Source organism: Dunckerocampus dactyliophorus, chromosome 17 (assembly GCF_027744805.1).
Source record: "Dunckerocampus dactyliophorus isolate RoL2022-P2 chromosome 17, RoL_Ddac_1.1, whole genome shotgun sequence".
Classification (NCBI taxonomy): Eukaryota; Metazoa; Chordata; class Actinopteri; order Syngnathiformes; family Syngnathidae; genus Dunckerocampus; species Dunckerocampus dactyliophorus.
In genome coordinates, this window is record NC_072835.1 from 18,084,687 (window position 1) to 18,097,298 (window position 12,612).

General features: G+C 43.3%; 2 protein-coding genes across 12 annotated transcripts in view; one reads left to right on the forward strand and one right to left on the reverse strand.

Moving 5' to 3' along the window:
- The window catches only part of arhgap24 (Rho GTPase activating protein 24), a 54,715-nt gene extending 46,330 nt beyond the window's left edge, over positions 1–8,385 (forward strand). For all 5 annotated transcript variants that reach the window (XM_054756283.1, XM_054756280.1, XM_054756285.1 and 2 more), the window contains 2 exons: positions 13–1,138; positions 2,895–8,385. In XM_054756283.1, the coding sequence (XP_054612258.1) occupies positions 13–1,138; positions 2,895–3,168 (1,400 nt within the window). In that variant the 3' untranslated portion in view covers positions 3,169–8,385. The remainder of the gene's footprint in view (positions 1–12; positions 1,139–2,894) is intronic.
- mapk10 (mitogen-activated protein kinase 10) overlaps positions 7,099–12,612 on the reverse strand; it is a 41,506-nt gene continuing 35,992 nt past the window's right edge. For 4 of the 7 annotated variants that reach the window (XM_054756294.1, XM_054756288.1, XM_054756287.1 and 1 more), the window contains one exon: positions 7,099–11,917. In XM_054756294.1, coding sequence (XP_054612269.1) covers positions 11,775–11,917 — 143 coding nt within the window. In that variant the 3' untranslated portion in view covers positions 7,099–11,774. Of the gene's footprint in view, positions 11,923–12,612 lie in introns of all 7 variants that reach the window. The other 3 variants (XM_054756290.1, XM_054756291.1, XM_054756292.1) reach the window with 3 other exon arrangements.

Here is a 12,612-nt window from a genome sequence, read left to right on the forward strand (position 1 = left end):
TGGTGTTGGCAGGAACTGTTCTGGTCCAGCAGCTCATGGCGCTTTTGATCGGCCGGCACGATGCGCTGTTCCCTCGGGATGAGAACCCCGCGGGACTCGAGCTCGCCAACAACAACAACATTGAGTTGCCGAGGCGACAAGCGGCCACAGGCGGCGTGGTTACAGTGGCTCAGAACGTGGAGAACAACAACGTGCAGGCTGTGCGTCAGTGCGTTTGGGAAGCGCCGGAGTCTCCTCCCTGCCAGCGTGAGGATAACGATGGCTTGTCGCGCTCCGCAAGCCCTCGTAACATTCCGGGACGCTTCGATAACACCCGAAGCCCGCCGCTGACTGTGAAAAAGAACCCGGCGTTTAGCAAAGGCAGTGGGATTGTTACTAATGGTTCCTTTAGCTCCTCATCCGATCCAAACCAAGAAAAGTGTCAGACTCCGATTAGCAGCGGGAGCTTACCAGGGCGTCGAAGCGGGACACTGAAGGGCTCGGGGACAAAAATGGGAACGAGTGGAGTTACAAGCGGAGGGAACGCTAATGGAGTTCTTCGCTTGGGGATTTCCGCCCCGGACGGAGTGACGGGTGTTCTGAACGGTCGCTGTGGTCTTTGGGCACCAAATGGGTGCGTCACATTACGGGAAAACAACAAAGCACGCGACTACGCCGGCGGGGATCAAACATCCAATCAGAACCGTCTGTCCACGTACGACAACGTCCATTTAAACCAGCAGAACTTGCAGCAGCACAACCACGCCCCCCCCATTTGCCTCAACAGCAGCTGCGAGGACAAGCAGAGCGTGGACAGCGCTACGTGGTCCACGTCCTCCTGCGAGATCTCCCTGCCAGACAACTCCACCTCCTGTCGCTCCTCCACCACCACCTGCCCCGAGCAGGACTTCTACGGCTGTCACTACCAGGACCTGGACGGACCCGCGCAGGACGGGGAGTCGGGCGGGGGAGCGGATGACGAGGGAAAGGACAGCGGCAACAGGGACGCGGCTGGAGAGGGGGCAGGGAGGAGCGGCAGCGAGCACAGCAGCAAGTTCAATGGCGGACCAGGCGGCCACAGCGCGCTGCACAGCCTGGTGGCCAGTCTCAAACAGGAGATGCACAAGCAGAAGACGGAGTATGAAGCCAGGATAAAGAGGTGGGGGTCAAACATCATCACCTTTATTACCTCCGCCAGGGAGGCTGCTTCTCCAGCACGGTTTTATATCGCCTGCTAGCAGGATTTCTCAAAAACACTACCAGATGTCTGTGTCACGGTTGCATCTCTCCAGGTCACTGGTGTGTGTGTGTGTGTGTGTGTGTGAGTGCCAGGAAGAAAAGCTCTGGTCAAAAAGTCAAATACGATTTTTTTGGTGCTTTTTCTTTTTAAATCAGGGGTGTCCAAAGTTTTTTTTATTGGGCTGAGGCATATTCTAAAAATATAATTTAAGAAGAAACACTTAAAAAAAAAAAAATCAAGAGCAAAAATGGCAAAACTAGGAGTAATTTCACAAGAATAAAGTCAAAATATTACGTGAAAAAGTTGTAATCTAACACGAAAAAGTCATCATTTTACTAGAATAAGATAATGAGGATAAAATAATAAATAAGAATACATTTCCAAATCATTTTAGTAGCATAAAGTTGAACTATTGAAGGAACAAACAAAAATGTTTTCATGTCATTTTATTATAAGAACCAAACATAGAAATATAAAGTTGTCTTTTTTTTTTTTTAATTAGGTTGAGGAAAAAGCTTTTATATTGTGAGGTGAGGAGAAGGTGAGAATAAAGTCAGAATATTACGGGAAGAAAAGTTGAAATAGAAAAAACTGCTGTAATTTCATGAGAATAAAATCAAAATAATAAGAGAAAAAAGTCACGTTTAAGCAAATTTGACATATTCTTAGCCTAAATGACGCATTTTTAAGGCTGAAAATGGCTAAATGGACTAAAATACAAACACAATTTAAGGCATTAAAAGACGATGATGAACTGTAGTGTACGTCGGCCACTAGGTGTCACTAGTAATACATGTATATGCATCAGACTTGATCATGTGAATGATCTCACAGCAGGCACGGTAATAACAGTAATGATAATGATAATAATCATCATCATCATAGTTCAAATAACACGCGCTGCTGTTTGTACGCCAGCTAAAACTCAACTCTGAATGCCCGATGTCACATGCTGTCCACACATCCGTAAGACATTTACTGAAACACACACACGAGCACGGGCTTTATTTATGTCTTAAATGACTTGTTTTCTGTGATTATATCTGCTATATTGGATAATATGTGATAATACATGGAAGTGTGACTATAGGGGTGTTATTTCATGCCTAGAGGGCTCTAATAATATTAAAAACTGTATGTAGAAGGTGGTAAACAGGTTTTCTATGCTCTGACTATTAACCGCAATGTCATTTTAGTAGCATAGAGTTGAAGTATTAAAGAAAAAGTCGGTTAGTTTTCAAAAGTCAACAAAATAAAGTTTTGGAAATTTTGGTTGGGGGGGGGGAATGCCATAACATTTAGGGAATAACGTCATAATATTACAAGGAGAAAGTGTACGACGATTATTTAAGAAGAAAGTTGAAATATTTGGAAATATGTTTTAAAAAGCTGCAAAAATGAGGGAAAAAAAGAGCAAAGACCGAAGTTTGTAGTAGAAATCTGCTTTTTCGCCTGTGGCACAAAGCTCGGATGCTTTCTTTTCTGGAAGTATAACTTTTGAGCAAATCTACACGTGTTGCTTTACAAAATATCAAAGTGGCCCTTGCATCCTTTCATTTTCGACGATGTGGCCCTTGGTGGAACAAGTTTGGACACCCCTGACTTCGTTCATGGAAGTTCAGCCCCCTAGAACAGATTCATGTTACTGCCCGTCTCTTCTTTTTATCGGAAATAGCTTGGAGCAGCGCAACCTGGACCTGGAGTCGGAGATGGTGAGCCTCCACGAGGAGCTGGACCAGGAGAGGAAGAAGTACACCATGGCCGAGATCAAGCTGCGCAACGCCGAGAGAGCCAAGGACGACGCCGAGCGGCGGAATCACATGCTGCAGAAGGAGATGGAGCAGTTTTTCTCCACGTTCAGCGATCTCACCGCCACGGGGAACGTTGCCGCCGCCGCCGCCACAGACCCCCGCCGGCCGGATCGCAGCAACCCCATCTGGATACAGTGAAGGTGCGCTGCAACGTTACAGGGAATCTTAACTTCTGCTAGCTATACAATACACGGGAAACGCAAACATGAGTAGTTGGAAGGCCGGCTTGCTAACGTGCGTCCTAGCTGTTGTTTACCTAATTGGTAACAACATGCGTGCAACATTGAATAAGCCACACAGGCAGCAAGAAACTAAATGAAGCCACAGTGGGCAGTAGAAATCAAAGGTACTGTTAGCACCGAGCAGCGGTCTTTATGCGTCTGTGTCTCTTTCTTGGAATCGTTGGCACTTATTAACGCACAAATGAATCAATGTGGCTTTGGTGCTAGCATTAGAGTCCGCAAACCTCTTCTGGATTTGTATGTTCGGGAAAAAAACGTATGTCCGGCATCAAATAGAATCATTAGCGCTGACTTTCCGGCGAGGTTCTACGACGGAGTATGAACGCCACACTGGAAAAAAAAACATCAACTGAGATTTGAAGAATAAAAGTCGGAAATTTACGAGAAAAAAAGTTGTAATTTACGAGGATGAAGTCGTAATATTACGTGTCAGAGGGGAAATAGAGCATAGTTCTTCAGGAAAGAAGGAAGGAAGGAAGGAAGGAAGGAAACTTTCCTCTTGCTTCAGGCAAGCTCTTATTTATCACACGACAGCAACACAGAGCAGTTGAGCACAAACAGATTAGCATTAGCATCATCTCACTTCCGCCTTCCTTACCCCGCCCCCTCCACACGAGTCCCCTTTTCATAGCTGTCTCAGGCAATGCCTGTAAGATAAAGTTCCGACTTTTATTCTCGTAAATCTACGAGTTTATTCTCGTAAATTTACGATTTTATTCCCGTAAATGTAGGAGTTTTTCCTCGTAAATTTACAACTTTATTGTCGAAAACTAAATTATTTGAATACTCTGTCGTGACAGGCGTGGGACAGCTATGAAAACAGGGTCTAAGGTAGTATTATTACTTTTTTCTCGTACATTTTTTCTCGTAAATTTAGCAGAAAAAAGGGAAAAAGTAAATTTACGAGAATAAAAGTCTTTGACCCCGTTTTCATAGCTGTCCTAGGCAACGCCTATAACATAAAGTTACGGCTTTTATTCTCGTAAATGTACGAGTTTATTCTCGTTAATGTACGAGTTTTTCCTCGTAAATTTACAACTTTATTGTCGAAAACTAAATTATTTTAATACTCCGTCGTAACAGGAGTGGGACAGCGATGAAAACGGGGTCAGAGGTAATATTATGACTTTTTTTCTCGTACATTTTTTCTCATAAATGAACCAGAAAAAAGTGAAAAAGTAAATTTACGAGAAAAAAAAAAAGTCTTTGACCCCGTTTTCATAGCTGTCCCAGGCAACGCCTGTTACGACGGAGTACTTGTATTAAAGTAATCAGAGATTTCGAGAATAGAGTCGTAAATTTACGAGAAAATTTGTACTTTGACGAGAATCAAGGTCGTAACAGGCATTGCCTGAGACAGCTATGAAAAGGGGGGCTTATGTGGAGGGCGCGGGGTAAGGAAGGCGGAAGTGAGATGATGCTAATGCTAATGCTAATCTGTTTGTGCTCAACTGCTCTGTTGTGCTGTTTCCTTCATCCTGAAGAACTATGCTCTATTTTCCCTCTGACACGTGTGACACGAGGAAACGTAAAATTACGAGTTTAGTCTCCTAAATTCGTGACTTTTATTCTCGAAATCTCACATATATAGATTTTTTTCAGTGTGGCCGTCGTAAGTTTCCGTCCAGTTGAAATGCAAAAACAACACTTTCTAAAATGGTGCCCAGCGTTAGCGTGCTTAGCAACGCTTCTGCCGCCGTAGCTGCGGTTGAATCACGCCTGTCGAATCTCTGGGTTGTTACGTTGTTACGTGTTACGTTGTCAGCGAGTGTAGCTAGCGGAGGGAATAGGCTTTGTTGTCAATGGAAATGAAGACATCACCTGGAGTGATGTGAGGGTGAGACGGAGTGTAAATACACTATTTAAAGCCTCCAGAACACTCGACTATCATTCATGACGCTCCTCGAAGGGAAGGCGTTTTCTCAGTCCTCCAAAAGTGGAATAAGAAGGTGCTGACTGAGAATCAACACCTTATTTACCAAAAAAACTAATCCTCTGTATTATGCTCATGTACATAAATGGGGAAATGCGTCTTATGTATAAAGAGAAATGAATGCATACATACTGTAAATGTTTATGTGCTATTTAAAAGAGTTATTCATGTTGTGTGTGTGTGTGTGTGTGTGTGTTCACACTGTATACGTCTTTGCACTTACATGTTTGTTGAGTGTTCACGTGCGTGTGCATCGGGTTTATGACCAAACAAAAATGGGAAAAAAAACCTGCTGTAAATAAATGATGTAGATAAACGCTGAGGATGAGAGGTGGCACGTAAAAAAAAACGGATACGGAGCTTACCGGCGTACGATGAATCCACCTGGTACTTCCCGTCGTTGGGATCCTATGCGGCATGCAGGGTTAGCGGGTTGATACTGTGAAAAGCAGGGACAACAGCAGCAGTTGTGTAGCAAGGTGTGCGTGAGTGAATGTCTAAGGTGGGGTTTCCCAAACTTTTTTGTCATGTCATCACTGAGGTTGCTCCTCCCGCCAAGTTATTCGTGATAACCACCACCTCGCGTAACAGAAAGACAGACTCCAAAAGTAATCCATTCAAGTCCAAGGTAAGATGGTTCACTCATGAGCACATGCGACGCACACGTCATGTCATGTGATTCCCCCTCCCGCCAGTTATGAACGATAACCACCACCTTGCATCATAGAAATAAACAAAACAGTTTGAAATGAGCCACAAAGTCCAACGTACGCTGGCTCACACGCGCTCACGCTACATGCCTGCCACATGATGGCATTTCAGTCACTCCCCCCGCCGGTTATTAATAACAACCCCCACTTAGAAATATATGGAATAAGCCGCAAAGTCAAAGGTAATCCGCGCCGTGCAATGCATCTCATGTAATTACCGCAAGCGCTCCTCCCACCAGGTCTGAATTCATGCATGGTAGAAACAAACAGAAAGATTCAAAATAACCCAAAAAGTCAAAGGCCACGGTACACTTCACGCACGAGCACATGCGCAATGCGGATGTGTCGTGCGATCGCTGCGCTCGCCACTGGAAATAATCCACAAAGTTGAAGTCCAAGGCACGCTTGATCGCGCGTGCACGAGTAATGAACGCTCCTCTTGACAGTTATTAATGACCGCAACCGCCTTACGTAGTACAAACAGCAGAAAGACTCAACATAATCCACACAGTCGCAGCTCATGGTCGATGTCATCGCTCGTGCATGAGCGCATGCATGCTCACAATAGAAATGTCATATTATTAATGATAAGCACCTCCTTGCCTGATGTGATCTCACCTTCAGTTTGGGAGACCCTGCTGTATGAGGAGTGGCTGCAAATGGACAATGCCAACTTTCTAAAGTAGTCTGTGTTTAGCTTGAAACCAAATGCCATGTGTAAAAAGGCCACATGTCGTCGTCTCATTTCAACCTGCTGCTGGTCATTGCAGGACCTTTGGAATGTGCACGTGGGGCAAGCTAAGAAATAAAGCCGTGTCCCCCATTCAGGGGCACGGGTCTCACGTACCTCTCATTTATTGTGCGGCAACACCCAGAGACTTGAGTGGTGGTGAGAGGCCGAGGACTGTGGAATAATCCACGATGCGATACTTGATACTCATGCAAATGATAACATGAATAAAAATGCATTGAAACAAGGACAAGTGTCATTTTAATCTGTGATTTCAACGTGTCACTGATGTGTAAGAACAGCAACATATTCAATGTTTCAGATCATCAAACACATTTAAGTATCAGTCAATGACAACACATTATATTTTATATATTATATTATATTATTATAACAGTGATATTATCTTCCCTGGATTTCCTGAAAAGAAAATCAACACACAACACACATTCATCCAAGATCAAAGATTTTGTTTATTTTCAATCACATACATGTACTATTTTTATTTTTTACATACACAGTTCCTTTAAAATGTGTTTGGAGTAACAGCTCTCATGTTTTTTTTTTCTATTTTATCTTTTAATCATTTGCAATTGATTCGGATTTTTTGCCTGAAGCTTTTTAAAATCAGCATGAAACATGTTTCATGACGGAAACGGCAGAAAGTAAAGGAAGAAGAAACAGAAAAGGGGTGAAATGGGAGAAGAACATCGCCTGATATCAGATGAGCTATACAGGGTTGTCGTCGTTGGTTGCATCGGCGGGCCTCCCTGTGTCTTTATTGCATTGATGGCTTGTTGGTATTTACAAGAGCGTGGGTCTACACCCTGAACACGACTTCAAGTTGACATTCAAAAAGGAGGATTTGAAAGAAAAATCAGCACAAGTTCAGATCTTTTCATTTCAGGACACATTGTGTTGACTTGCTGCTTTATTTCAAATCAATGACACACGATTGGCTCCTACTTTACATTCACTTGACAGCTGTTTGTGTCGGAAAAGGACCCTTTGATTTAAAGCAGGGGTGGGAACATTGAATCAAATATATGATGCAACGATGTTATTTAGTCTACTTTGATCAGTTCTGGATTAAATGTTACATTTTAGTTGTTTTTTAATAACGACTCAAATATTTTGGTGGGCTGTTTATGGCCCGTGGGCCACAGGTTTCCCATCCCTGCTTTAATATAACACAACTTGTTGCCAAAATTATATACAATAAAATACATAATGTGAAAAACTATTATTATTATTGTTTTTTCAAAATACAATATGATAAATTAAAAGAAATACAAAGATGAAATAAGCAAATAGAATGAAATGTACTTGTGTTTCGGGGGCTTTTTATATCCAAGATGTTCATCATGGCGGGTCAGATGAAATGATAGAAAAGATAATACAACACAACTTCTGTTTGTTTGTTTTATCCAAAATCAATTCATGATTTCAAATTAATTAATTATTCAAATGTATTTAAGTGTGGAAATGTTAAGTGTAATTTTTTTTAATTTTTAATAAATACAGAAATACAAATTATGAAATCTGAGAAAAGAAAAAGAGAATAAACCTTAAAAAAAATGGTATTAAATTAAAAATATGTCACTGAACTGAAAAGCTTGTTTTGTTTTTACTGTGGCAAGTTCTAAAAATAACATTTTGAAAATACGGCCCGTTTGAGAATATACAAAGGAGGATTATATTTTCCTTAATAAGTCCCCCACCACAAAAATAAAATATAAATTATGGAAGTGAATTATTTAAAATAAAACATTTCGTACAATTTCGTGACTGTTTTTAAAATAAAAAAAAAATACAACAAATATGAAATAAAAGTCTATTTAAAATGTGAGTAAATGTAATTAAATGCACCTTACGGAGGCTATGGTATTCCGTTGATTTTATAATTACGCCATTTTGGAGGGGGGGAAAGGACAATAACAAAGTGAAAAGTGAGCCTTCAAGGCAAAGAAAAACACAAATATAGTCCAGTGTTTGCCCCTAATAACCAGATGATGTGAGGATACAATAAGAAAAGTGTTGCAAACGTCCTTCAGAGTGCAGCAAGTGTGTTTGCAGTCACAAAAAAGAGCCTCAGCGAGGACAGTATTGGTCAACATGTACACAGAAGTCAAAGTTGCACCCTGTTTAAAGAGAACGAGAAAAGATTGCCCTGACCAGACCCTGAATGCAACACCGAGTTTATTGTAGCTTATTCTGGAGACACCCCCCCCTTAGGCCCTCCAGGGTACTGCAGGTGGGTGTCCTACATGAAGATGGAGGGCTGTTATGGGACTATTTTGACTTTGATTTATACGTTTCAGTTTTGCGACGAATATCGGCAGTTTAAAATATGCACGTTTGTGTGAAGCCATGCGAAGACGCTTTTAAAAATCACATTTAGAAACGAAAGCTGTGACATGTTCCCAAGATTTGCTTTGGGGGCGGGGGGGGAGATGGTTTTTAAGGCAAAATAAGTCATGTGACGTGTGCAGGTTCAAACTCTATATCCTACCAAAAGGCACTTGCCATTGCCATCCACTAAATAAACTTAACAATGTGCTCAACAGAACAGGCGGTCTGTGCTGAAGTCTTACGCCAACATTCCGTTTGGGTGAGATGCAGTACAGCCGGACCTCCGCCAAGGCCCGGATGTTAGCAAAAACATCACATTCAGATCCTCTATGTCACTCTGCTGTTTTTAAGGATGGATTCCCAAAAAGTAATAATGAAAAGTGAGTTAAATATCCCCTATTGGACACTGCTGCTTTAAGGACGCACTGCAAAAAATCCAAAACACTAGTCAAAGATCCTCTGTGTGACAGGAGTGTGCTGCTGTTTTTAAATACATACTCACACACACGCAAAAAAAAACCACTAGTCAAAGATCCTCTATTGGACAGGAGTGCTCTGCTGATTTTAAGGAAGTACTGAAAATAAAAAAACATAAAAACAAACGCTAGTCAAAGATCCTCTGTTTGACAGGAGTACTATGCTGTTTTTAAAAATGTACCACAAGTCATAGATCTTCTATGACAGGAGTGCTCTGCTGTTTTTAAGGATGCACTGCAAAAATAATAACACACAAAAAAAAAACAAAAAAAAAACCCTGGTCAAAGATCCTCTATATGACAGGAGTCCTCTGCTGGGCTGCAAAAAAGTCAAAGATCCTCTACATGACAGTGCTCTGTTGTTTTAAGGATCTACTGGCAAAAATGCTAATCCAAGATCCTCTATTGGACACGAGCACTCTGCTGTTTTAAAGACATATCTCAAAGAGTCAAAGATCCTCTAAATGACAGGAGCACTTTTTAAAGGGGCTGCTAGTCAAAGATTGTCTATGAGACAGGAGCGCTGTTCTATTATTTTAGCGACATACTGCAAAAACACCAGTCAAAGATCCTCTATATACTGAGGAGTGCTTTGCTCCCACGGGCCACCAGTTGAGTGAGCCTTGGCGGAGGTGTGCGTTGTTTCCGTTCAAAGGCAGCGTGGACATCACGTCCTGTGAGACAGCGCCCTCTGCTGGATTCATAGCTGCAGCACTAAAGCCCTCGAACCCCCCCCAACAAATGATGAAGGACTGTATTCGTTAAAAAACGGCGAGCGGTGGACTAAGACTCCAGCACATGAAATGAGTATTACGCGACAGTTGCGATGGCGGCTTCCGCTTCCTGTTCCCCTTCTGCTGGCATCGCTACTTGAAAAACATGTTTTACGTCCTTTTAAGGGCCACATGACGCGAGGAGAAGCCGAAATCAAAGCGGTATTGCGCACAAAGCACACTTTCCCCCCCACCCCAGTCAGCTGTGAATTGTCGCCGTGTAGCTGCGTTGGTTTGCGTGACAACACTTTTCAAATATACTGTGGCGACGTTCCCCAAATGTCAATCATCATGCATCGGCTGGCGAGCGCGTGGCAAGTGGCACTCGCACTCGTCGTCGAAAAAAAGACTCCAAAAATAAGAAGCTTCCAGAGAACATACTGGCCGTTAGTCCCGCTTTGCGTGTCTTTCGGCTGTACATATTTACAATAGCTGCGTTTAAAAACACACACTCACACACACACACAGGTTTGTTTTTGGCTATACTACCGCAGAGAGGTGACGTGATGGGGGAGAAGTCACATGACAAGGGCACCGTCATGTGGTAAAGGAGGGGGAGCGTGAAAGCGGCGCGCCCCGCCACAGAGCGTTTCAATCAGGGGTGTTTTATTAATCGACACAAAACAATGAAAGAAGAATTGCGTGAAAGTAGTGAGGAAACGTTGAAATAATACACGGCGTCACCTCGCAGGTACATGACACGTGCGCCGAACCTGCAGAGATCTTTGCAAGGATCTTCTCTTCTATGTGTATTTACAAATCGTTGGCCGTAGGTGAAATGGAACTTGTAATTGATGATTTAATACCTGATAGTGAAATAAATCAATATTATTGATCTGCTGCATGGATAACCTTTGGTGTCCACCACCATCACACGCGTTATTCGGCGCGGGAAGCGCTCTGAACGCCTTCCGTTTTGCTTCCAACACCCGCCAGCTGCAAAGCGAGCAGCCAGGCGGTGATGCTAATTATGTGCTGATGTCGACAAATCATGTGGCGTCCAATCGTCACTGCTGTCATCACTGACGTGAATGTTTTGTGAGTGCAAGGGTTATGTTTTTGTATCATGTTTTTTATGATTGAACTCTGCAAAACATTCTAATTCAGACTCCCCTGTCCCGTTTTTTGTCAGCAGGTTTGGCGAACGTGTCGTGTGCAGCGTCTTGCAATATCAACATGGCTGAAAATGATGTTTTGTAGTATGAGGACCTCGGTGGACAGATGTGGACACCCTTGGGTTAAATGCTTCTTTTTTTGTAGGAGATTGGGTTGGTGTGGGTTTCCTAGCAGCCAGTCTACAGCATCGGGGCGCCAGACGTAATATAAGCAAAGCAACTAGAGGATCATGGACATCAGAGTATATCTGTTCACTTTAAATACCAATGTTGTTTTCAGCATGACAACGCGCAGGCTTCATCGTTTCATATTGATTGTTTCACTTTTTTTCTTTTTTTTAAAGAGACGCTCTCCCCCGTTTTTCCTTCTTTTAACGGCGGAAGAAGGCGGGGTTGCGCAGGCAGGCGGCTAGTCACCTGCAGCACCCCAGGGGTCCCGCCGAGGTCTCCAGGCTGCTGTCGGTGTCTGAGGCCAGGGTCTGGTCGGTGGACATGGACGAGATGTCGTTGATGGACGAGGACGGAGGGAGGCTCTCGCTGCTGTTCACGGCTGCACCTGTGCTAAGGGAATCAACAGCGGCGGGGGGGTTACAACGTACCAGAGTTGACGGGAGAAGACATTTTTCAAATTGTGCGCACACAAAAGGGTTAAAAACAGCACAACAAGGCGAAGACGGGGACGAGGACACATCACCAATCACTTGGGTCCAGTGGGTTCCCGTAAAACAGCAAACTGCAGCCCGCGGGCGTCTTAATCCGGCCCACCGGGCATTTCCAAATTCCTTTTTTTAAACCTTTAACATGGGAAGTGTAGCCCGCAACATGACTTGCAGTGCTGTTGTGGCACGCTTGGGTCGCCAAAATAGTTTGTACAAAAAAGGCATCCAAACAACACAACACGTCAACACACACGACGCACAAAGTAACCTGCCTACTGCACCCTGTGGGCATACTAACAAATATCTACGTGCAATACGCATGCAAAAAAAACCCACCCATATATTCCCGCCGCAAGGCATGCTGGGTAGCTTGTGGTGCTCTTCCTCCCAACATTTTGCCTTGTCTTTTTGTTAGATTGCAAAATATGTCGAGGAGGTCGTCAGAGAATTCAACGAAGGAGTTAAAATACTCTATGTTGTTGCAGCTGGACTACCCAGCATGCCTTGTGGGCCTTTTAGCGCTTAGTTGTTGTTTATCACAGTAGTGGATTTATGTGATGCGTTTACTTGCTGTGGATGTGTTGTGTTTACG